The sequence below is a fragment of the Ursus arctos genome, unplaced genomic scaffold, assembly GCF_023065955.2.
Source record: "Ursus arctos isolate Adak ecotype North America unplaced genomic scaffold, UrsArc2.0 scaffold_18, whole genome shotgun sequence".
Lineage (NCBI taxonomy): Eukaryota > Metazoa > Chordata > Mammalia > Carnivora > Ursidae > Ursus > Ursus arctos.
The window spans coordinates 58,361,789-58,386,844 of record NW_026622852.1 but is presented as its reverse complement, the minus strand read 5'-3'; the positions used below and the strand labels follow the sequence as shown (position 1 = coordinate 58,386,844).

Genomic DNA, 25,056 nt, shown 5'->3' with positions numbered 1-25,056 from the left:
TATGCAAATGTGCCATTCCTACATCTTTTTTGATGAAATGTCTCTTCAACTCTTCTGCCCAGTTTTAAATTGGGTCATTTATCTTCTCACTGTTGAGCTATAGAACATTCCTTTATCTCTTCTAGGTGTGTTTATCACATATGTGTTTTTGCAAACATTTTATTCCAATCTGTGGCTTACCTTCCCATTTTCTTAACAGCGTCTTTTGAGGAGCAAAATCATTTAATTAGATCAAGTCCAATGTGTCAATTTTTTTTAATGGTTCATATTTTGTGTACTTTCTGAGAAATCTTTGCCTAACCCAAGATTTTTTTTTAAAAAGAGGTTATTTTCTTGTTTTATTCTTTATAGTTTTAAATCTTACACTTGCATCTATGAGCCATCCTAATTTTTATATACGGTTTGTAGTAAAGGGTCCAGGTTTATTTTTTTGCGAACGATGTCTAGTTGTTCCAGCACCATCTGTCCATAAAGGCTACCCTCTCACCACTGAAATTTCTTAGCACTACTGTCAAAAATCATATAGGAGTGAGACTATTTATAGATTCTTCTTCTGTTCCCTTGCTCTACACGTCCATCTTTATGTCAACACCAGAATGCTCTGATGATGATAACTTTATAGTAAGTCCTACAATCACATAGCAGGAGTCCTCTTCTTTTTCAAAATTCTTTTTGTTATTTTAGGTCCTTTGCCTTTCCATATACATTGCAGAATCATCTTGTTGACGTCTATTTTTCAAAAAGTCCTGCTGGGATTTTAATTGGCACTGCATTGAATCTGTAGATCAGTTTTAGGTGAAAGTGATACCTTCACAATATTAAATCCTCTTGTCCATGAGCATGGTATACCTATCCAACTCTTCAGATCTCCTTTAATACCTCTAAGCAATGTTTTACAATTTCCAGTGCACGATTATCTTGTCAAATATATCCCTAAGTGTTATGTATTTAGTTGCCCCTGCAGTGGCTGCTTAAATATGTTTCAAATTGTTCATCTCTATGTTCTAGACATACTAAGTGACTTTTTGTATTGACAATGGCTCCTGTGACCCCACTAAATTTACCTATTACTTCTGGAAGCTTTTTTGTAAAGTCTTTAGAATTTTTTTTTTTAAGATTTTATTTATTTATTTGACAGAGATAGAGACAGCCAGCTAGAGAGGGAACACAAGCAGGAGGAGTGGAAGAGGAAGAAGCAGGCTCATAGCGGAGGAGCCTGATATGGGGCTTGATCCCATAACGCCGGGATCACGCCCTGAGCCAAAGGCAGACGCTTAACGACTGCGCCATCCAGATGCCCCAAGTCTTTAGAATTTTTAACCTCGACAATCATGTGGTCTGCAAGTAAAGACAGTTTCACTTCTCCCTTTCCAATCTACATGCCTCGTTTTTTCCTTTTCTTGCCTTATTGCACTCTCAAAGATCACCACACAGTGTTGAATACGCATGGTGGGAGCAGATGTCCTTGCTTTGTCCCTGATCCCAGGGGGGAGAAAATTCAGCATATAGATTTTACATCTTACATCAATGTCCTTTATCAGATGGAGGGACTTCCCTTTTACTCCTCATTTACTGAGATTTATGCATATTTTAAGTTGAAAACTATTACAAAGTATCCTGTAATCCCAATTTTGTAAATGCAGGCATGGAACAAATACTGAAAAATAAATACAACAAAATATTCAGCTGGTAATTTATTTGGCTGCATTACCAGGATCATGGTTTAAACAAGGACGGGATTATGGTTCATTTTTATTTTCCTCTTTATACTGTTTAGTAGCTTCTCACATTTCTATGATGGGTGTGTATTACTTTTATAACAAAATCAATGGAATAATAAATTTGCCAATTAGCGTCCCACAGGAAATGGTATTATGATTAAATAATTGTCCTTTACCGTGTCCACCTAAGACTAAACCTGCAGGACTATCACAGATGTTTTCAAGTTTGCCTTGATGGTGGGCAATTTTTAACTTCATAAAACAAAACTGTGTTTGCACTTCCCAGGGACATGACATCTCCTGAGTCTGACATGTGGAGTGGGCCCCCCTTAGTAAGGCCCGAGTCCAGCTCACCCCTGCCCTTCCAGACTGAAACGTGGACAAAAGGCAAATGTGTCTGCTGGCTCACTGGTTCTCCAGCACTGACACTGGCCTGGTATCTGCCTTGAAATTCTCATTGGAAGAGACAACTTTAGAAACAGAAGAAAATTAGCCCTTGGAGATGGCGTCACAACTATTAAATGTCACAAAGCAAACAATGTGATAAGTGAAGTTAAGAGGAATATTTCCTGTTACAAAGTAAAGCCAGCGTCTGACCAGTCAAGGCCTGCACACCGGCCTGAATGCTCCTCACACGGCCTGAGTGGAACAGCTTTCAGAGCACGGCCGCAGAAGGATCCTGGTGCCGTCTTGTTGGTTCTAGGTCTTTGGTGCTGAAATTATGTTATTCAATTATGTGATCCAAGTAAAAGAATATTGCACTGGGTCACTCTGACCTTTGGAGGAATATGTTACGTTACTTCCCCCAGGACCCGAAAGCATTTTTCAATTCCTAGAGCCAAGCGAGTCTTCAGAACACTCTATGACTCAAAACCAGCCACATGGACACAAAATGAGCACATAACTGTGCAAAACTGCTCACCTCCTCGAACTGGTGGCAGAACTCAGAACGGGCCTGCACAGCCACTGCCCCCGAGTCTACACCACCAGTCCCGCTGAACCCCCTGGGCCCACACTCGGCGGGTTGATGAAGTGGAGCCCCAAACCCTGCCACGCCCTGTCCCTCCCCCCCGTGGATTTCCATGTCCAGAGGCTCAGTCAGAGCCCCCAGACACTGGCCAAGTAAAAGAGTGGGCAGGGCTGTGCGGAGCGGAGCCCATCTTCACCACCAGACGGTTCATCTGCAAGAATCCAGCCGGGATACAGCCCAAATGAAAGCGGGCCCTTCCCTTCCCCTCAGCCTGCCCCCGCCCAGGCCAGCCCTCTCCTCCACGCACCCCTGTGGCACCCCAGACACTGGGGCTCCAGCGCACACTCATTCCACGTGACAGCCTGGTGGGCAGGGGACCCCACAATCAGCAGGACCTGGTATCACCATCTCCTCCACGGGCCACAGCAGGGATTCAGCAAACACACAGACCACCGGAGAGAGGAAGGGGAGCACAGGGGACACAGTGAGCATCTACTGATTGTGCATTTGGTCCCAGAAGATTCCCTTCTGTCTTCTGACCGAGTGGGAGGAGACATCTCAAGCTCTGGTGGCACGTGCGTCGTAACTATTCTTAATAACCCACCTCTGAGGATAACGCCGTGGGATAGGAAGGGCTGCTCTGTTCTCCAGATGAGGAAACCCAAACCCTAAAGGCCCAGGCAGCCCAGCCAGGTCCCAGACCTTACACGACAGCGCCCCGCTGCCCACCAGAAGCACAAGGGGGGCAGTGGCCAGCCCACAGCGGGCGGGCAGCCCCGCTCTATCACTGGGGCCCACCTGGGGCCAGTTCCCAGGGATAATGCCGCCCAGGGCACAGTAGTTCCAGCAACAAGTACCCGCTGCTGGCTGGAATGACATGTGCAATAAAAGGGCTTTAAAACATTCCTGTGTTCTGATGCCGTGAGTCAGCGTCTAGGAATCCACCCCAAGGAAATAATGAGACGCAGAAAGGATTTACCAGAAAGATGTTCATCCAGGTGTTATTTATAACAGCAAACAATTGGAAACAACCCAAGTCCAACACGAAGGGAGTAGAGAGATAAACTCCAGTGTAAGCCTACAGTGAATGACTGGTGGCCATGGGGATATTTACAGCTGGTAATGACATGGGCAGTGTCTGTGACCACGGCAGGTGCAACGCTGTTCCTACCTGAGCTCAACCAGGGAAAGGGGAAAGCGTGAGGACAGTGCTACTGAATGCTTGTGTCCCCGCAAATTCCTATGGTGAAATCGTCAGCCCCAATGACGGCTCCAGAGAGCTCCCTCGTCCCTTCCACCGCATGAGGACACGGCGAGAAGGCAGAGGCTATGAACCGGAAGAAGCGTCCTCCCCTAGCCACACTGGCTCTTGACCTTGGACATCCCAGCCTCCAGCACCATGAGAAATAAACTTCTGTGGGTTATAAGCCACCCAGTCTGTAGTATTTTGCCATAGCCTCCTGAACAGACTAAGACAGAATAGAAAAGAAAAAGGCAGGTTTCTATTTCCTAAATTTGCTGTAGTCAAGAAAAGTTAGCGGAAGGTATTTGGGGAATTGGTAGAATTTCTGAATCTATAACCAAACATCCTGAAACACGGACTGTCTACCTCCCTCTCCCTAGACGGAGTTTCTCTGACAGTTGACCGCCAGCCACACGGCTCTCCCCGTCCTTGTCCCACCTCTGCTGAGAGCCCGTTTACCTCCCACTTCCCCAGCCAGTCCAGAGCCGTGGGCCCCCCTCCTCGGGGAGCTCCTGAGACACGGTCAGCACCTCATTATTATCCCGGCTGCACTCTGTGCCGCTGCTGCCGCCGCAAGTATCCTGTCTCTCAGTTCAAGCCAACACACACAGCCTGAGAATCTAGTCGCGCCTGGTCCTTTGCTAAGTAAGCACTCAGAAGCTGAAGTGAGTCAGCCTTTCCTCCCCTCAAAGAGCCCCAGTGTGAACGTGGAAGTCTGCAGGGTCATTCCACCCTGACGCTAAAGTGGAACGTGGTTTGGTGGAGGGGGCAGCCCAGTGCCATGACGGAAGAAAGGATGGGTGGGTGGAGGGATTTGTGGTCTGGATGGATGGGTGAGTGGTGGAATGGGGTTAGGGTCTGGATGGATGGGTGGGTGGAAGAATAGGTTGATGGTCTGGATGGGTGGGTGGATGGAGGAATGGGTTTAGGGTCTGGATGTATGAGTGAGTGGTGGAAAGACTGGTGGTCTGGATGGATGGGTGAGTGGTGAAATGGGGTTAGGGTCTGGATGGATGGATGGATGGATGGATGGATGGATGGGTGGTGGAATGGGTTTAGGGTCTGGATGGATGGGTGGGTGGTGGAATGGGTTTAGGGTCTGGATGGATGGGTGGGTGGTGGAAAGATTGGTGGTCTGGATGGATGGGTGGGTGGTGGAATGGGTTTAGGGTTTGGATGGATGGGTGGGTGGATGGCTTTGTGGTCTGGATGGATGGGTGGGTGGTGGAATGGGTGATGGTCTGGATGGATGGGTGGTGGAATGGGTTGATGGTCTGGATGGATGGGGGGATGAGCGGGTGGGTTAATGGCATGGATGAGTAGATGGACAGATGGGTGGGCGGGTACATTGGGTGGGTGGATGTGCAGATGGTTGGATGGGTGGATAAAGACAGCAATATACCTTTGCCAACGTAAACTGAATTAAAAGCACCAAAGCTTCATCTCTTGCCCCCCCACCCCGCCACTCTGCTCATGCTATGCTCCAGTCATGCCAGACCTCGAATTCAAAGACCAAGGTCATACAGCATCAAGGGGTTGCACATCCCGTTTCCCTGTAGTTGGAATCCTCCTGTTGTCCCAACCACCATTCCTAGTGAATCTCCATTCATCTTGTAGACCTCAATTTAGACATTGTCACCATTAGAAAAGCATCCTTGGGCCCCCACACTGGACCGGTGGCCCTCCTCTGTGCTCACTCTTGGAGTACCAGATTATACCACGTGAAATGGCTACTGGACCATTTTGGCCCACAACATGGCACTCTCCCATGGTTTAACCAAACAGACCTATCACGCGTTCCCATGACGGTCCAGTCCCACAAGGATGTGGGGCTTGGGGGCAGAGGGCCCATCCATGCTTTAGTGTCAGGCCTTTGGAGCCATGAATAGCCCACGTGCCTGGCACACCCGGAACACTCTCAGATGAGTGAGTAAACAAGGGGGGCCTCAGCTCTCTCCCCCCACAGTTCTGTGCTTCACCAGGACAGACCAACTTCCCTGTGAGAGTAGTAGTGGCTGAGGTTTGGGGGCCAAGATTTACCTCCTAGCAGTGATCTTGCAGAAACAAGACATGAAGGGCCCTCGGGCACAAGCGGGGACGTCAGCTTTTCTAGGGCAGAGGACTCTCTGTTGTCCTCTGACACCACAAAGCCACCGCCCCTGACTCACCTCCTGAGGGGAGGGACCCTCAAAGCCTCATGTCCAGGCTGGCTTTCCAGGGGGTGAGCAGAGAATCAGCTGGCAAGCGAGACTCCAAGGACCCTTGTGACTTGCACCGTGGAGAGGGGCAAACCTAGCGACAGCAGGTGGCCCTGCTGCTGGACGGCCTCGGAAAGACCGTGCCCTGCCCTGGACAGGGAGCAGGGGGAGATGATGTAGTGAGTGACCACCCAGCCAGGACGGTGCTCACGGGGTCGGAGGTCAGGGGCCACACCCACCACCGCACCACCACGTGCTGAGCTCCAGCACCACCACCCAGAACCCTTCCCATGTCGGAGCTGTCATGTCCACGGCCCTCTGTTTTTTTCCTACTGACCCCTGAGAGGCCCCCAACCTGAGGATGCCCAGGACCTGGCCGAGCCGCATCTGCAGGATGGTGTGGGGCAGGTGCCATTCACGGCGTGAACACGGCCACCCGCACAGAAGGTGTGATGCACGAGCCTCCCGCCACCCAGGTGGGCACTGTGACGGGCGAGGCACCGCCCTCCGCGGTGTGCCGTGCCGGGGAAGCCACGGGGACCGGGGACCGGCTGAATGCCAGACCCCGCTCTCAGCTGGCCGTGCTGGGCAGTTCCTCTGTGTTCATCAAACCAACGCATCGTCAGCACCTACCCAGGGGATTAAAAGAGACACTGTCTCCGGACTCTGCCCCCACCCTGTTGTGTGACTCTCTGAGGTATGCACCAGCCTCAGTTTCCCCACCCGCACGATGAGTGGATGGGGGTCTAGGAGGACAGTTTCACTGTGAATCTATGCTCGCGTTCCTACTGTTCGAGGATCACTGACTGTTACATGCACAGTCGTCTGCTCGGTTCCTTCCTGAATAGCTCGTTTCTTTCCCTTTTTTAACCACAAACTTTTTTCATTGATGAAGGTATTCCAGCCCCAAGCAGCTGCCTGCCAGTAGGAAAGGCCCCAGGCTACCGGAGCAGCCAGCCCACACCTCCCCGCCCCGCCTCTCCGACAGCGATAACGGCACACCTGGCCACCTCACAGCCACCCACCCACGTGCTCCCACGAGCCTGCCCGGCGCCCAGCTCACAGGATGCCGCGCACCCGGCCGCCCACGCCAGGGAACACCGCGAGTCCCAACGCTCGTGTGTGCATCCTTGTCACCTATCGTACACAAGCCTAGATGTGTGAGTTTTTCCTTCTCACAAAGATGGGCTCACAGCACAGGAAGCATTCTTCGCCTTGCTTCCCTTTACCAGCATATCTGGAAGACCGACCCCTTTCAGGAAACACAAAGCCAAGAAAGCCCTTTCTCTTAGTGGCTGCAGAACGTTCTCTTCTGAATGACTCTGATGACGGGACCAGGTCACTTCCACCTTTTGCTCTTCCAGACAGCGCTGCCCAACCGCACAGGTGTCCGCACACAGGTGTGCGCCTTCCATCAGGGAGAATTCCAAGACCCAGCGGAGTGGCCAGGTCCAAGAGCATGTGCATTTTAATGTTTGAATATTCAGATATTGCCTCTGCCTGTCATCGAGGGGCGACCTAGGAGAACACCCACGTCCCCTCACTGCCTGGAGGTAAAGTGTGTGCTGTCACTGTCCATTCTTCACTCACCCGGCCAAGTGGGGGGAGGGGAGAGGGGTGTCTCCCTGGGCTTTCACCTGCCTTCCTTTCCAGGAAGTAAGCACCCTCTCGTGCATTTAAAAATTATCTGTATTTTGTCTCCTAGGAACTATGCACGTCTTTTGTCTATTGGGGGGGGGTCAGGGGGCAGAGGGGGTGGCTCCTGGCCTTTTCTTATTGATTTACAGGAGTTTTAACTATTACAGCTTATCAATCCCTTCTCTGTGATCCATGCTCATATTCCCTTTTTTTCTTTTTTTAATGCTGGTTGGTTGATTTTGGTTTTGTTTTGGCCCGAGAAAAACTCTTGACTTTCGTGGAGTAAAACTTTTTTTTCTTTTATAACTTCTGGGGTTTCCGTCGTACTGGGAACAGCCTCCCCACGCCCAGGTTGTAACACCCAGTCTCCCACGATTTCTGCTGGTAGCTCTATGGTTTCGTTTGCAAAGTTCCCATCTTTGATCCATCTGGAATGCATTTTGGTGCAGGAGGAAGGCAGGGTCCAGCTTCTTTTTCCCAGATGGTGTCTTCCCTCTCCCAGCCCATTTCAATGACTAATCCTTTCTTTCCAGGCCAACGTGAAGGCCGCCTTTATCAAACCCTGAATTCCTACGAGTGCTGTGCCTTAAAGCCCACAGAGCAAAGGCCCAGCCCCCCTCACGGCCCCCATGGGGCGGGGGAGGGTCTCTGCTGGCCCAGCCCCAGGGAATGTTCCTCCCCCCAGCACCCCCAGCCCCAGAGAGGAAACCCCGGTGTCGGACATGGATGGAGCTCAGGCAAAATCCAGGGCACACGAGCTTCAGGAATGCCCAGGCACTTAAACTATCAAAAATGGAAAGGACCCAGCATCCAATCACAGGACACACTGCCAGTGAATTAGGCTTTTTACCGCAGTCATGACGGGGAACAGAATGCTGTCCTTATAAAGCGAAGGGATAAAGTCCAAATGAGCTGTGTTGGGACTCCACGGCCTCCCCCTTCAGGGAGAGGACACTGGGTGGGACGAGGCCCCCCGGCTGCGCAGACTGCACCCTTGTTCCAGGCCAGCCACCACATGCTTCCCTCCGTCCCTTACTCTTCGTGCTCAGACCCAGTAGAGTTTGAGTTTGGGGGTTAGGGGTGAGTTTTTTGCCTTCTGTATACTTTTTTGTGTTTTCCAAAATGACTATAATGAAAAATGTATCCTTTCTTATTTAAAAAAAATACATAATTAAAGAAAGGAGAGGGGAAGACCTCTAAGGAGAGGGCGCACCCCTCCCCACCCAGCCTGGCAGGGGCTCCCCCCCACACCTCCCGGCCCTGCCTCTCCTCTGGGCATCTGCATGTGTCCCCCGGATGCCCTGGGCAGCACGAGCTCACCCACAAGTCCTGACTCTGGGCAAACCAGCAGCCTGGCCCAACATGCCCTTGGAGCCACTGTGCACAAACCCAGGAGGGCTGGGGAAGGACATGGAGGGGGACACGGAGCCAAACAGGTCAGGGGCCAGCCCGGTCCTGGCCCGGCCCAGGCCACCAGCGGGGGTCCCCAACTGACTTCTGACCCCTGGTGTCCCCAGCACTCTACAGGCACCGCCCTTCCTCTCCCAGGGTATCAAGATGGGGCAGCACAAGGGAGGCATGCCGGGGGCCACCCTGCACTGACCACAGGACTGGGAGCCCAGGTCCACCCTCCCCCCAGGGCCAGGCTGTGGGCCCTTCAAGGGGTGCTGCCCCGATTCCCCAGGCACTGCGACCCGCAGACCGTGGTACTCAGTAACTGCCGAACTGCGTTTTAGGAAGGGGTCGTCTTCAACACCCCGTCCCCCGCCAGCCCCGGGCAGAGCCGTGCCACAACCGTCACTCACACTCCGGAGCTCAGTTACACACTTGGACACAGAGTTCGCGGCCCAGCGCAGACGTGATTAACACCAGATCCAGGGCACCATGTCTGAGCCAGAACGTTCCGTGAGAGTCATCGCTCCCCCATCCAAATGGGCAGCTGCCACACTGCCCCTCCCCTTCGAGTGCTGTGACAACCGAGGCCAGGACCAGGACCCAAAAGGGACACGAGGGCCCTGGGGCCACAGGACATGAGGGCGGGGTGATCCCTGGAAGCTCTTCCAGCCCAGCCGCTCTCTGCCTTGGCGCTCACCCCCGTCCCACGGCCTGTGGAAGGGGCGCATCCCCGGGGCGGGGGTGGGGGGGGCGGGGGGGGGGAGGGCCTGGGCTCACAACGTTGTGCGCAGGCACGTCTGGGGAGGGCGCTGAGAGGGAGCTAAGCCTGCACAGCTGGGCCCGGCTGGGCGGATGAGGCAGCCCAGAGTTTCCCCAGGCGCTGGGAAGTCGCAGTGGGGAGGAAGGGGCATCGAGAGGGGGAGCCAGCATGAGTCCTCGGAGAAAAATGTGCGCGCCTTCAGCCTGACATACCCCAGAGATGGGCTGCCCGGAACAGCACGGTGTCTCGGCCGTTCTGGGGAGCAGTTACTCACTGGCTGTTTATACTGCTGCAGAAATCAGATCAGGAAATATTTTAATAAGGGACTGGAAAAACAGCAGACTACCCCTCTTTGGAGGATTTTCATTTTTATTTTCTTGCCTAGATATTGACCAGGCTTCAATGTTTATGGAGAAAGGCACACTGCCGGGAGCCCAGCGCTTCTGCTGGGGCTTAAATGCAGCACGGGGAGGGCTGGGGTGTGAGGCCCAAGAGGTGGACACAGAGGAGTTCGCCCAGGCTCTGCAAAAGCAGCCGCCCCGGGGAGGGGGCCTGGAGCACCGTGCCCGTGATCCTGGGCTCCGCATGCGGGGTCGGGGGAGCAGGAGGCAGCATCCTACGGCGACAGGAGCGACCCCGTCACCCAGCTGGAAGCCCACAGGACAGAAGCGGTTCAAGGGAAGGGCCCAGAAGAGAAGAAGTGGCCTGGAGAAGGGCAGGCAGAGCTGATAGTATTTAAGGAATTCCAAAACAGGGCTGACAGGGTTTCTGGAAGTTATTTCCTGGGAATTAAAGGAGTCTGAGGTGAATAGGCCTGGAGAGGGTCATCTGGAGAGATGGCAGCTAAGGAGCCGGGCGACAGCTGGGAAATTATCCAGAAGACAAAGCAGGAGGGGGATGCAGGAGGAGGTGGCCTGGGGAGCTCGGAGCCGTGTTCCAGTCTCAGGTCTGCTCCTTGTGAGCTGAGTCACCGGACACAGCCCCACAATGGCGACCCCCTGGCGCTGGTGCATGAAGCAAGCAATGCCGAGCACAGGGCCCCGGCCCCAGCCAGCTCTGTGCTCCCGGGACGGTGCTCACGCCTGCACATGCACGCACGCACGCACCCTGCCACCAGCTGGGCATCTGCTGGGGGATCCCTCCAGAGACCTGGGATGGCCAGACTGCTGCGTGAAGCATGGTGGCACGTGGCCGAGCACAGACGAATGTCCGCGTGGGACGATGCAGTGGAGCCCTGGGCCCGCAGACTCCCATCCAGCACCAGAGGTGTTCTTCCACACCTGCACAACCGAGTCCCAAATCCTCCGCCTCCTCTCTCCCCCCTAGCCCTGCAGGGGGATGTGCCTCGCGTCCCCACCTCTGCCCGCCACTGCAGGTCCCTCCTCCTTCCCCAGAACAGCCCAGGTCCCTTGATGCTTGCCCACCCTCCCTGGGAAGGACAGCTCAAAACACGGGGGCCAACAGCCTGAGAGTCTGTGAAGGGCTCAGCTCAAGGCCACAAGCGCCTACGGAGCCCCTCGTCCGCCACAGGTGCTGTGCGAGGCCACAAGGTCGAGACCCTGCCCACTCTCCCCACCTCACACAGAGCCTCCTGAAACTGTCAGCACCAACCTGTGAGGGCGGAACCCTCGGCTCCATTGCACACATGGGGAAACTGAGGCACAGAAGAGAGGTCACACCAGCAGAGGTGCAGCACCAGCCACGCAAGCCCCGCCCGGGTCTCCGCGTGTCTGGCAGGGACTCTGGGCGAACCACCGCCATACTTGGCCTTGGAGTCTGGGTCTTCAGTGCAGTGGCCATGAACGCGGGCCGGGCTCCCCCACCGTGGCCGGCGTGGACTTGTGCCCCCGGGCGTGGCCCCCCACTAGACCGCCTGGGGCCACATACACACAATAAGCCTTACTCCCTTGGTTTCAAATAAATTGAGATTCCCTAACTTTCCCAGGTCGGACCCGTCGGGCCCACACACCAGGCGTGGGCGGCTACCCAGGCAGCAAAGTTTCTGAGGGACTGAACAGTTCTCTAGGACTCATGACCCATCTTAAGACAAAACCAAGGGCAGAACGCTTTGATCCTGGTCCTTGGCAAGTCTGCGCGCTCTCCCTGGCTTTTCGGACCATCCTAGGCAATGTGCTAAGAAGATAAGGGGCAGGCTCAAAAATCAGGCCTCGGGGCACTAGTTCTGGGGCTTTTTATTTTCCTTTACTGCAATGTTGATGGTTTAAAGATGTGGGTCAGGTCCTGGCCCAGCTCCCCCCACCAAGGAGAGGCCGCGGCTAAGCCACACCAGCTTAACTCTTAGGACACCGGAGGGGCTCGACTCCTGCAGCCCTCAGAGCGGAGAATGGCTTAAGGAGACCCCACCCTTATCTTTGACAACATTCAGCTTCTGGCACAGACCCTCACGCATCTCTTTCATCGCGTGTCAGCTGATACGAAACAGGCAAGGCCTACCTGGCTATAATCCTCTCCCCCCCTCCCCCCCCCCCCCCCCCCCCGCTCTTTCCTTCCCTAAGAAATGGAAACACTGACTCAGACCGGGGCAGTTCACCCCCTCCTACAAACACTCTCCCCGCAGCCCAACACAGGGCCCGCGACCTACCCCCGCAGAACTCATCTAGGAGGTATGGGGAGGCTGCCGTGGAGCCCAAGACCCAGTTCCTCCTGAACTCGGGCCCAGCACCCACCCCCCACCACCCACCACCCACCAAGGCCTGGGGAGACGGACGACGGGCAGAGAGGTCACCGGCGGTGGCCACCAGGCTTCGCCAACGTCCCCCTGCCAGCCCCCTGCTGCCGGGATGAAGACCCCAGAGAAGGAGGAGGTGGCCAAGCCCCCCCCCCCCGTCCCCCGCTGTGAGGTCTGCCCTCTGAATGCCGTCTCCGCACACTGGGGCCTGTTCCCAAGGGCCTGCACAAAATTATATTTCCGTAACTAAGACGCAGTACTTTAGAAGCCGAGACTCTTCCACTTACTAGTGGCAAGGCTTCTGTGGGCCTCAGTCTTCTGGCCTGTGGAATGGAGGTAAGGCCTTTCACCTTGGAAGGATGCCATCCAGACAAAACGGCCCACAAAAGGAAGGGAAGTCGTAGAGAATCTCACTCTTTACCCTCAGAGAAACTGTGCGAGCAAGCACACCTCCCTCCTGCATCACGTGCTCTCCCTACCTCCGTTCACCAGGAGAGGCCTGCGGGGTGCGGAGAATCCCCGGGCCCAGAGCCTGACAGCCCCCCAGCTGACCTGCGGCCCACCAGAATGGTGAGCGGGCCCAAGAACCTACAGGCCAGTCAAGCCAAACAGCCTGTCCCCACATCCCCGGCCCTCTCGAGGGGAGAAGAAACCCCCACCTTGTGCCTTCCAGCCCCTGGACAGCAGCCCTCCCTGCGGCCGGACGCAGACCCTGTTCCAGGGCCAGGCTGCTGTTTGTAATCGGACAGGCTCGGGAAGGGGAGGTGAGAACGTGTCCACACGGAGGGGCCCAGGGCGCTGTAGGGAGGGGAAGAAGGGCTGATTCGGAGCTGGGGGCCGAAGTCGGGCCTGGCCTGCACTGCCCGCAGTGTGCTCCTCTCCCCGGGCAGGTCCTGGTGGCATGGATGCAACGGGAAGCCATGAAGTGAGGAAAACAGGGAGAGCCTCCACTTTGAAGCACCGTTCACTACACTCCTGGTGAGCAAGGCAGCTTTAAGAAGTTGGAAAGCCCTGTGGTTTGTGGCAAGCAGGTGAAAACCAGGGGCTCTGGAGACTAGGTTCCAGCACTTTCCACCCCGGTGCCATCAGCCACCAGGGTGGTCTGGCAAACAGCGGCCATCAGACCACCCGGGACAGAAGGAGCCCTGGGACAGACCTGAGGTCCTCCAAGTTGCGAGTCCCAGGATGAATCTGCGAGGTTCGCACACCATCCCCCCGATGGTGGAGATCCAAGACCACGGGGCTCCCCTCCCAGCCACAGGACAGCGAGCAACAAAGCCTGCCCCAGGAGTCTGCCCCCCACTTCTCAGCAGCCTTTGACCCCAGGAACCCCCAAGCCCTCCAGTTCTGAGTGGATGCATCAGCAAAACCACCCCGAGGCCAGAGGCCAGACCACTGGCTCCCAGTAAGACATCCACTTCCTTCCCCTGGAGCCTGGGCCTGTCTGCTGTCAGGCCTCGCCCCCCCACCCCAAAGTAGCTCCCCGGTATTCAGTGCAGAAGCTTGGACACAGCCCCCCAGGGAGTGCTATGTGTCAAACGCACCCCGACCCCGCCTGGATTCGCCCCTCCATCACTAGCCGGGCGCTCTGCACTCACTGGTCAGCTGCCCCGGAAGTCCAGCTGGGCTCTGAACCCCCACCCTCCCCTTGACGACTGCGGCCTCCCTGAGCTCTGCCAGTGATAACAACCGGCACAAAGTAACGACCACGGTGTGCGGTATTATGATGACATGTTGGTAACTGCAGTGACAACCCTGACCCCAGACATCACCGTTACTAACAGGACTCTGTCTGCCCTGCTGCCCGCTGAGGGCTCTGCATCCACACGCGGGTCAGCAGCGCGAATCCCCCCAGCCGCCCCTCTCTGTGCTGCTACTGCCTCTGATGTGGCGATTAGCGACCTCGGATCACAGAGGTCCAGTAAAGCACTGGGGGTCACAGGCGAGGGTCCACACCCTGCTCTCTTGGCCTCTGAAGCCGCTGTCCTAGTCCCTGTGCGCTGACTCACCGGTGCTTCCCACCCTCCTCTCCTGAACTTCCCTTTCAAAAGTCAAAGGAGTGCTGACTGCAGGAGGGACGGGGACTGGCCCCACGCAGGGCGCGGGAGCCCAGAGGAGGGCTCCCTCTCCTGCTCTCGCCCTCGGGGATCTCTGGCTGAGCCCACTCAGAGCCCCACCTCACAGGAAACCGGACCCACTCACCTGCCTCCCTTGCTCCCAGTCAACCCCAGAAAGCAGCCGGCAACCAGGCCAGGGTCCCGGACCCGGGGAGCTCCAGCCTTCTGCAAAATGCCAGCAAAGCTGCTGTCTTGGGACCAGCCCTTGGGGCCGGGACATCCCGCTGAAGTGACGGCACAGGCAGCGGGCGGCGCCTCTGGTGTCCCTGCGGTCCCCAGCCACAGCCTTCAGCCACAGCCACGCCTGGCCGCACACTGTCCTCTGCTCTTTGGCCCCAGCAGCCTGAGTGCCCCGGGGACATGGAGCCACGCGTGAACAGCGCACCCAGTGTCCTGTCTCGTGAGTGTCCCGCTCGGCCTGGAGCAGGTGGAGAGCCCAGAGCTGACACCATGAGCCTGGCCCACGTCTTCCTCAGGCCTAAAGAGGACACAGAAGGGTGCTGCCCTCTCTCCTGTGGCACCTTGACAAGTCCCAAGTGGCTCAGCTCCGAGGCCTGAACGAGCTTCCCCGTATCTATCCACACGGAGGCCCCATACTCATGCCTGCGCTGAACACGCAGCAGTCGTCATTGTGAGCGCCAGCGCTGGGACAGTCCTTGCGAATGCCTCCAGTCCTCCCAGCAGGCTTCTGAGACACGCACTGTTTCTGTGCCCATTTCACAGATGGGGAAACTGAGACACAGAGAGGTGCTCCTCGGTGCGGAGCCCAGGCACTCGGCATAGGTAAGATGCAGGCGCCCTGCCCCCCAGCTCCCAGGGGAACGGAGAGACCGGCAACGCACGGCGCTACCGCCCTCTGGCCCAGGACACGGAACTCCAAGCGCATCTCCGTGTCCCTCTGGTGGGGCCGTCATCCTCCCTCCCGCACCGACACGACACAGAGAGAAGGACTCGCGCTGAATGTGCTGGGCAGTCTCCAGCTGAGTGTGACAGGACGTCAGTGGCACAGGCCCCGGGGTGGACGGCATGAGGTCGGCCGTGGGCAGATCCTGGTCGGCCCCACGTGGGCCGCGCTACCTTTGAAACTTCCCCTGATGACTGCTTCTTGAAGGTGGCTCCACTGCCTCCTCCTCTTCCCTCCTGGCCCTTCTCCCCGTGTAGGTGGCCCCCACCATTTATGCTGAAACCTGCAGCTTACCTGGTCGGGGAGACAGCGCCGGCCTCCCCTGCACACCCTCCCGCTCTGGGCTGACCCCAGCTCCTCCCCGGAGCTTACTGCTCGCGCCCCCCATGCCGGCCCCACCACACTGGGTGCCCAGGAGGCCCCACAGGTCCCCGTGTTCAGTGACATGTAGCCACTGTCCAAGCAGTACTTTCTGAGCTAAAGGGCCCTTATCTAAATTATGAATCTGAGTAACTAATGGAAAATAATTCCATTTGGAAATCCTGTTCCCAAGCTTCCATCGTAGAAAGGTCCTGCCCTCTGGTGCGAGCATTTTCAGTCTAAGAGGCCTTAGAAGACGGTCCCTCCCTCCTCCGCATAAAACCCGCTGGGATGCCGCTACTCTCTCCTCAGAAGGACAGCAGCATCTCCATGGGGCGTTGGCACCAGAGACCACCTCCTGCACCTCCGTCCCCAGGAGCGAGCTGGAGCTCCCCCTGCACTGCTCACTGTCTCCAGACAGCACAGAACAGGGAAAAGCAAGGAAGAAACCTAACAGCGAAGAGGTCCCAGTCACTTCTCCCGCAGACATGGAGGATGAGAGGCCCAAACACGGCTCAGGCTTCCCACAACCAAACTGAGCTCAGGGGCTGAGAGGCGGCCCTTCCTTGTCCCCGTCTCACTGCACGCCCCTGTGCAGGGCTCTGGGCTCCAGGCTCCCCCCACACCAGGTTTGAGGAACCCACCCAGGCAGGCCAGGGCACCAGGGGCCCACTGGGTACACCGCCGCCCAGCTTTCCTCCCCAAGACGGCCCTGATGTTCAGCGAGGTGCAGTGCGGCGGGAACTGACCAGCCCAGTATCAGATGAAGGAGACAGCAAGGCCAAGGCTCCCAGGCTGCCCACCGTGGGCAGAGCACGGACCCCTTCTCAAGCACAAGGACAGAAACAAAAGCCCCAAGCTGCCATGGCCCCCTCGCCTGGCTTGGAGGATGACAACGCGCACCAGCATCTGTGATGGTCCCACACCAGTATGAGGGCGCTTATCACTGGGAGGTGGGGGGTGGGGGTGGGCACTGGCTTCCTGCAGACAGCTGGGTCTGCAAAGCCTCCACGTGCGCCTCTGCAGGATGGGACCAGCCCCACACGATAGAGGGCTGGTGGGAGGACCCAGGACAGCGTCTCACTGAAGATGAACAAGACCCAGAGGAAGGACACACCCGGGAAAGTGCCCTCTGGTCCTCCAAGAGACGCCTCCCTTCAAACTCTCCCAGTGCAGGACCCCAACAACCATGGGGCCTGACAAAGCAAGCCGGGCTCTGATTGGCCAACACCTCACAGGGCTGATAGGTGCCTCCCTTCTGATTGGCCAGCACCCCGTGGAGCTGGAAAGTGCCTCCCTTCTGATTGGCCAGCGCTCCACAGGGCTCGTAGGTGCCTCCCCTCTGATTGGCCGGTAGCACACCCTACCTGCTGGTGAATGTTGCACTCCCTATGTCCCACTTTGCACTTCCCTGGACACAATCACCTGGACGGGAGTCTGATTCCCCCACTGCACCAGAAGCTCCCATACGGCCGGGACGCTCAGCTATCGCTCACCCCGTGCACCTGCCGCTCGGTGCAGGGCACAGACTTGGGTCGCACTGGAGGTCCCCCAACACTTTGGGCATAAGCACCGCCACTCCAGATCTCTCCAGGCAGGGGCCAGCCTCTCTATGGTTCCCTCTAACCCCTCCACCTGGAGGAGCGGCCACCAGAGCTGCTCGCCACCCATCTCAGTCACCCACCCTCGGCAGAAACGGAAGACGATTGCTTCCCACCATCCAGTTATGCTGAAACTCTCACTCTCAGTCGTTGTGAGATCACTACTTTTCCAATGCAGGCTCAGAGTTTTAACACGTAAAGCACTTCTGCTGCGGGCACACATTCTGATGGCATCTTCGGGCATTCGGTAAAATAATAAAGAGGTTGTTAGGATCCCTATTGCCAAGGTGCGCCGGGAGGACCCAGCCAGACAGGGCCGCCCACCTGCCCCATCACAGGTGTTGGAAAGAGGAAACAAAGGGACCCTTGGGCTCACGCACAGAGACCCTGCAGCGCCCCCTGGAGCTCTGTGGAATGACATTTTGGAGAAACTGGGTCAGACTGTGGTTCCATTTCTTGGGCCTGAGTCACCCAAGAATGGCGACATTGACTTCTAATGTGGGGTTATTATTTAGGTTGGGGATCTGCCAGAAAACTACTGGGTGAGTCAAAGCTGATGGGATGATGCCTCAGACTATGTGACCCCCGTGACCCACACCACACAGCCACACACACCCACTCACACCCAACCGTGCATCCGTCCGTCCCTTCAACGGCTCTCCAGCCACCTGGGGTGGCGCACGCACCAAACAGCGTCTGAGCTGGCAACCCCCCCATGCACCCCCCGCCCCCGGCACGAACATGTACAGCGCACCAGCCGTCACTCACGGTCACGTCACGGAGGCAGAAGACCAGAGTCCTTGAGGTGGGACGTGGGCAGGTGCGTTCCCATCTCTGGACTCCAGTTCCTCCGTGTAAGGTGGGGGTGACCCGAGGAGGAAGGGCAGCCACCTCGCCCGGCCTCAACACCACAGGAGTCCTGGCAAGCCGTCTAATAAGCTCACCGGGCCATGTTCTGTGTCATCTCTTCTCCTGTTTCCCCCACGAGGGAGGTGCTAGTGTGGCTGTCCACGGGAGAGAGAGGGAGCCGCTCGTGCAGGCGGCCAGCGAGCAGGGCCGGGAGCTCCTTGGCACCGGACCCCATACCCCCTGCCTCGTGATGCCTTGGGGTCTGGGCAGGACAAACGGTGGGTGGTGACCGGGCTGACTCTGTGCTCTGCACACGTTGTGCACTCAACCCGCACAAAGAGCGCCGCAGGACCGCGAATCATCAGCCCCTTCTTAAAAATGGGGAAACTGAGGCATGGGGGTGCTAAATGCACCATTGGTAAGAGTGGAGCTGGGGTGTGGCCAGCCTGAGCATCACCCACACGGGGTCCCCATGCTGTGCCCCCAGCAGGGGCAGGTCTGCCCGCGAGAAGGGCCAAAGCCCTCAGGACCCCTGAGAGCAGAGCCAGGCCAGAGATCTTAGAAGGAACATTCGGCAGGGTGCAGACACCGGAGTGGCTTCTACGGGGGAACCCAACTAAGGGGAAAAGAGAAACTACAGTATCACATCGCCACCCTCCCTCATCAAGGGATCATGCCCGGCAGGACCCCGCCAGCCCTGCCGCAGGACCCCGCCAGCCCTGCCGCAGGACCCCGCCAGCCCTGCCGCAGGACCCCCGGCCTCGTGGTTCCCCTGTGGGCTGCATGCATGGCCAGGGTTCATCTCGGCATCTCCCGCCCGGCGGGGGAAGCTCACAGTAAGGAGAACAGTGTCATCTTGCCCTGGGCCCCCAAACACAGAAGGGCCTCGGGAAACCACGTAAACACAGGCATACGTAATACCCACAAACACACACGGACACATGACACACAGACACGTGGGTCCACACAAATCTGCACATCGCACGCGTGCGTGTGCTCCGACACGTACACCCAGAAACACATGCATGTGTCCGCCCCCCAAGGGGCTTGTCAAGTGTGTTCACATACGTTGTCACCTACAACCCGTGCAAATGGCCCAGGAGGTGCTGTGGAGCAGATGAGGGGCCCACACTGACCCAGCCTGGGGGTGACAGTGCTCTCCAGGAACGGGGCCTCCTTGGACAGCCACACCTCCCTCTGCTGGGCTGTTTCTGGGATGGCCGGGGGGGGGGGGGCGGGGGGGGCGCGGGACGACGACGGCCGGAGGGGGAGGATCACCGTGCTCGGTTCCTTCTGCAAAAGTACCACTCTGAAGAGCACCCGTGGCATGTCCTCTCCCAACTCAGGGGCTCACTTTACATCAGGCTTTCCACGTCACCACCCCTCATAGCAGCTCTCCCCATTTTCCAGACAGGAAAGATGAGGCCGGGTGACTGGCCACACAAGCAGGTCTCAGAGGCCACCCCCAACTGTCCATCACGCCGCTGGGGTTCAGCCATCAGATATCCCCTCCCACACCAACTGCCTGTCCCCCAGCACAGGAACCCAAAGTCATGGCCAGAAGTCCCCAGCCCCCAGCCAAGGCTGTCAGTTTGTCTGCAGAAGTGATCCATCTGCTCTGATGCATGAGCCCCGCGCAGGAGCAGAGACAGTTACGGACACCCCCACATCTCCATTCATCCCCCCTCCCCACACACACAGAGACGCCCCTCTTTCTCACTGCAGCCACTTCTGCTGGCAAAGCCCTCCCAGGACAAGCAGAGCTGGGGGCGCCCTGCCAACCAAGTTAATGAGGGGCTTTCCGGCCAAGGGAAGCAGCCCCAGAGAGCACCGAACACCAGAGCAGAGTTTGGTATGTCCTGCCAAGAAGAGGTGGACAAGAGTAAATCCAGAGGTGGAGGAGGGCACCTGCTAAGGAAGGGGAAGAAGAGGGCAGAAAAGACCAAGTTCAGTGTCACCTCCTCCAGGAAGCTTCCCCTGATCTTCCCAATGGGGCCAGCCCTCCCAGACTATGTCAAGTGACACGTGACACTTGGCACAAAAATAAACAGTGAAACAAACCTCCATGCCCCTGCCCAGAAGACTTAGAGCTCCTGCAGTGAGGAACCTCTGTCCTCCCATAACCCTCCGGGTCAGCCTGGGTGGAAGGCAAAAGCCCTCAGGGTCCAGCAAGGTCTCGAAGATGAGTGAACGGCCGGCTAAAGGGGAAGGACAGGACAGTGGAGACCGCAGTCAGTCTGGTCCCTCTCAAAGGCATTCCAGTGAGAAAGGAAGGAGGGGGAAGAGAGGAGGGAGAGGAAGGGAAGGGGGGGTAGGGGGAGATGGGGAGGAGGAGGGAGAGAGGGAGGAAGGAAGGAAGGAAGGAAGGAAGGAAGGAAGGGAGGGAGGGAGGGAGGGAGGGGGGAGGGAGGGAGGGAGGAAGGAGGGACAGACAGGCTGGAGAGGGGAAGAGGAGAGGGAGGGAGGAAGGGGGGAGGAAGAGGGGAGAGTAGGAGGGAAGAAAGGAGAGAGGGAAGGAAGGAAAGAAGGAAAAGGGTGGAGGGAGGAAAGAAAGAAGGAAGGGGTGGAGGGAGGAAGAAGAGAGGGAGGGAGAGAGGGAAGGTGGGAGGGAGGGAGGAAAGAAGGAAGGACAAGGATGCAGTGGAGGGAGGAAGAGGAGAGGGAGGGAGGAAGGGGGGAGGGGAGGAGGAAGGAAGGAAGGAGGGAAGGAGGGAAGGAAGGAAGGAAGGAAGGAAGGAAAGGGAGTAGAGGGAGGGAGGAAAAAAGGAAGGAAGGAGTGGAGGGAGGAAGAGGAGAGGGAGGGAGGAAGGGGAGGGAGGAGGGAGAGAGGAAGGAAGGAGGGAGGGAAGGAGTGGAGGGAGGGGAAACAAAAGCAACAGGGCCCTCACCCTGGGGCCACAAGGGGCAGGACCCCCCCCTCACTGCTGCTTGGGGCACCAGACCTCTCCCAGGGAGAGCTGAGAAGTGGAGGTGAAGAGGTATCTCTCCCACTGTCCCCCCCCCCCAAGCCTGAGGCAGTGAGGTATGGCCATGCGGGAAGCAGAGATCAGAGAGACCCACAATCTGGGGTCCCTCATCCTGCAGGCCCCTGTGAGGGTCCCATGAGATGATGCAGCCAGGCAGGGGCCAGCATGTCCATTTCCATGGTTACCAGGTGCCTGGTCTCCCAGGGGAAGGACCCAGCCTTGCTCCTTAAATGCAACCCCAGGGCTCCAGTGTGGGCTGGGCCATGGTGCCTCAGGGGTGTGGGTGACTCATCCTTGACCCTCGGGGGCTCAGCGCTAGTCTGGTCTCTGCTGTTCTGTTATTAAGTGGGGGGTGGGAGGCAGTGGGCATCTGCTCCCCGCCCCCCTGGGCTCCACCCAACAGTGGCTATGATCCAGGGAGGAGGCAGGGCCAGAAGGCCAGAAGGCAGGGGCGGGGCAGGCGGGCATCAGCTGTGCTGGGCTAAGGGCGTGGCCCTGGTGCCTGTCCAGAAATATCTGAAGGGTGGGGTAACGGGGCAGGCTCTGGCCAGCACCCCAGAAGCAGCCCTGGAGCAACATCACAGAAGAAGGTACTCTGCGCTCCGGCCCTGCGGCCACGGCCGGCCGGGTGGTCACAGCCGCGAGGCAGCGACCGCAGCTCCAGCCCCTCCAGCCGCTGAAATCTGGACCAGATGAGGGAGAGGGCTCTGGGGAGCCAGCCTGGCTCCCGAACTCCTCCCACTGACGGTTCCTTTCTGGGGAGGAGGGGAAGGGGGAAGGATGGAAAAGGGTGTCTTTCCAGCCAACTTGATTGAGTCAGAGGAAAGTTAACCATTTCTTATCTGTCGAGCCCCACAAAACTTGGACAACTCTTCCCACAAAATTATTGCTAGAAGCAGTCACGTGACTGGAGTCGCCCAATGTCGGGCCGAAGAGATGACCTCAATTTCCAAATATTGGGGTCATGTTTCATTTCACATACTCTCCTCCGCCCCTTACAACGTTAACCGGCCCCAAATGCAATCTTACTTTTCATTCCTTTACACACTTGGCCAAGGAGAAGGTAGGAAAAAAGAGCCATGTTCAGAGAAAACTCGGAAAACATCTGGCGAGTCCCAAAATGGAGAGAACAGGCTCCCACCTCCCGCATCTGGGGTGCCCAGCCGCCCTCTCTGGCCCTGCGCTGCCCTGACCTGGACTTCAAAACCGGTCTCACCCCAGGAGGTGGGGACAGGTCTGGGAACCCGCTCAGAAAAGTGACTTCTTCACATGCTTTCTCACTGTCTTGCCAACAACAGGCAACTGTGCAACTCCTCAGCCCCCCTGCCACGCGTCTGCTTCCAAGGGGCCGCCCCTCGGGGAAGAGGGGATGGAGGGGGCAGGGACCGCAGGGGCAGAGCCCAGCGCAAACCTGCCAAAGGCATGCTCCCCCCGCCAGCACCCAGCCCCAGCTTTTTGGGGTGGAGACTCCCCTGAAGGGTTCCCTCCTGGGCTCCTGGGGAAAGCCCATCTGAGGGGCAGGGCAGGGCTAAGGCCACCATGGGGCCCCCTGACCACATCCCCCAATGGACTCCAGACCACTTTCCTGGAGACCACGACTGTCCTCCACCTTCAACTGATCCCCAGAGACAGAGGCAAAGTCAGTCAGCCCAGGATCTTGGGCATGTTGCTGGCATCCGGGGGATAAGACACCAGGTCCCCAGAGCTAGGCTAGGTACCCCTCGTCTCCCCCAGCACCAGGTTGGCTGGACACCCTGACTCCCGCTCATCCCCTTTGGCCCACCACACACCCATCATGCCAGGAAAAAGGGAAAGAGCATCTTAATTGGCAAGCGGAACATGGAAAGTGATTCTTCCCACATGGCTTCAAATTACAAAGTGGAGGAGAGAAGGGGGCGGGCAGTGGAGCCACCCCACTGCCCCACCCCTGTGCCCCTCACTTTCCCTGACCTCGCACCAGCAGCTCTGAGCCTCGTCTCCCCGCCTGTTAATGGGGACTCACAGGGTCTTCCGGGGCCTCTGATGTCTGAGGCTGTGGGAAGACCCCTCTGACAGGTAACCACAGAGGTGGTGCTTAGAATCCACTGTCCCATCAGGAGGCAGAGTAGGGGGAAGGGGCGGGGAGCTGCAAGACTCCCCACAGGACAGGGCTCCTTCCAAGTGAGCCCTCTGGCAGGAGGAGCGCCCCATCTGTGCGCCATCTGAGCCACTTTGCCCGACCTCCACCACCATCTCCTGGCTCTGTTCCACGAACCCCATCTCTGCCAGTAGACCCAAAAAAAAAAAAAAAAAAAAAAAAAACCCTGCCTCCCAGGGGGCCAGGAGGTTTGGGGGTGGGAAGCCGGCGCTCCGCACGATCACGGGCACTTAGTGGCCAGGATTGCAAGACTCCTAGGAAAGCAGAGACCCAGCCTGGAGTGTGAGTGGTGGTGGGGAGGAGGAGTGCAGGGCTTGGGGGCTCAAGTGTCCCTTCACCCCAGGAGCCCGGCCGGAATTGACAGGCTGTGACTCTAGGGGGCGACCCTTCCCAGTTTTCAGGAGAGGAAGTTCTGCCGCCGGGCGCGAGTGATGTGGGAGAAGCTAAGTTTCGGGACAAAGTTTGCCGGCCTCGTGGACAGCCCCTCTGGCTGCTCCAACGCGAGGCCCTTCCTCGGCGCGCGCGACAGCCCCTCCCGGCCGGCCCTTCGGCGCGCGGGGGTACCGTGCTGGCGCGTCTGCCGCCCCGGCGCCCAAGGCTGCCATTCGGAGAAGCGGCCCGCGCCGTCCCCGAGGCCGGGGCAGCCCCGGGGAGGCGGGCGGGGGCAGGGATGACAGCCGCCCCCCGCGCCCAAGCGCCTTACCTGCGCGGCTCAGAGGCGGCGCCCACAGCAGCAGCAGCAGCAGCAGCAGCAGGAGCAGCGGCGGGGACAGCAGCGGAGCGCCCGGGCGCGGCGGGCTGCGCGCTTTCCAGCGGGTGTGGACGTCCATGCCGGCGGGGCGCGGGTCGGGGCGCGCGGGGACGCACGGGGACGCACGGGGGGCGCGGGGCACGGCCCGGGAGGGAGCGGACTCGGCGGGGACCGCGCGCTTTAGGAAGTCATGGGGAGCAGGCGCCGGCGTTCTCTTTGTGGCGGTGGCTCTCGGGCAGGCGCCGACTGGCGCGCTCGCCCACGGGCGGGGGGTCGACCTTGGCCCGCGGGGCGGCCGGGACCCCACTCGACTCGCAGCCCTCGCCTCCTCGCCTCCTCCGACTCCTTCTCGCCGCCTCCTCGCCGCCGCCGCCCCGCGACCCGCTCCCCGTGGGCGCTCCGCTCGAGTGAGGTCCTGCGCCAACCGCGGGGACGGGGAGTGCCGACCTCGCCTTGGGCGCCGTGCGCTTTTCCCCCCTTTTCCTCCCTCCCTCTCTCCTGGCAGGCACCCGCCGAGGCTGTCGATCCTCCGCGCCCGCAGCAAATCAGAGCCCGGCGCAGCGCTCGGCCGGGCCGGCCCCCGCCTCCCACTGGGCGCCGCGGGCGAGGGGGTGGGGCCAGCGGGCGAGTCGCGGCGAGGAAGGGGCTGGCCCGGGGCCGACGCGGGCGCGGGGCGGGGGCGGCGCCCGTCTCCCGGCGAGAGCGCGCGGACGCGCCCCGCGGCCCACCCGGATCCCCGACTCTTTCTGTCCCTGTA

At 58.3% G+C, this 25,056-nt stretch overlaps 1 protein-coding gene across 2 annotated transcripts in view; it reads right to left on the bottom strand.

The window, feature by feature from the left end:
• Positions 1-24,770, bottom strand: part of COL5A1 (collagen type V alpha 1 chain) — a 158,797-nt gene extending 134,027 nt beyond the window's left edge. For both annotated transcript variants that reach the window (XM_048223084.2, XM_048223085.2), the window contains exon 1: positions 24,252-24,770. In XM_048223084.2, coding sequence (XP_048079041.2) covers positions 24,252-24,378 — 127 coding nt within the window. In that variant the 5' untranslated portion in view covers positions 24,379-24,770. The remainder of the gene's footprint in view (positions 1-24,251) is intronic.
• Between the last annotated feature and the right edge of the window lie 286 nt (positions 24,771-25,056).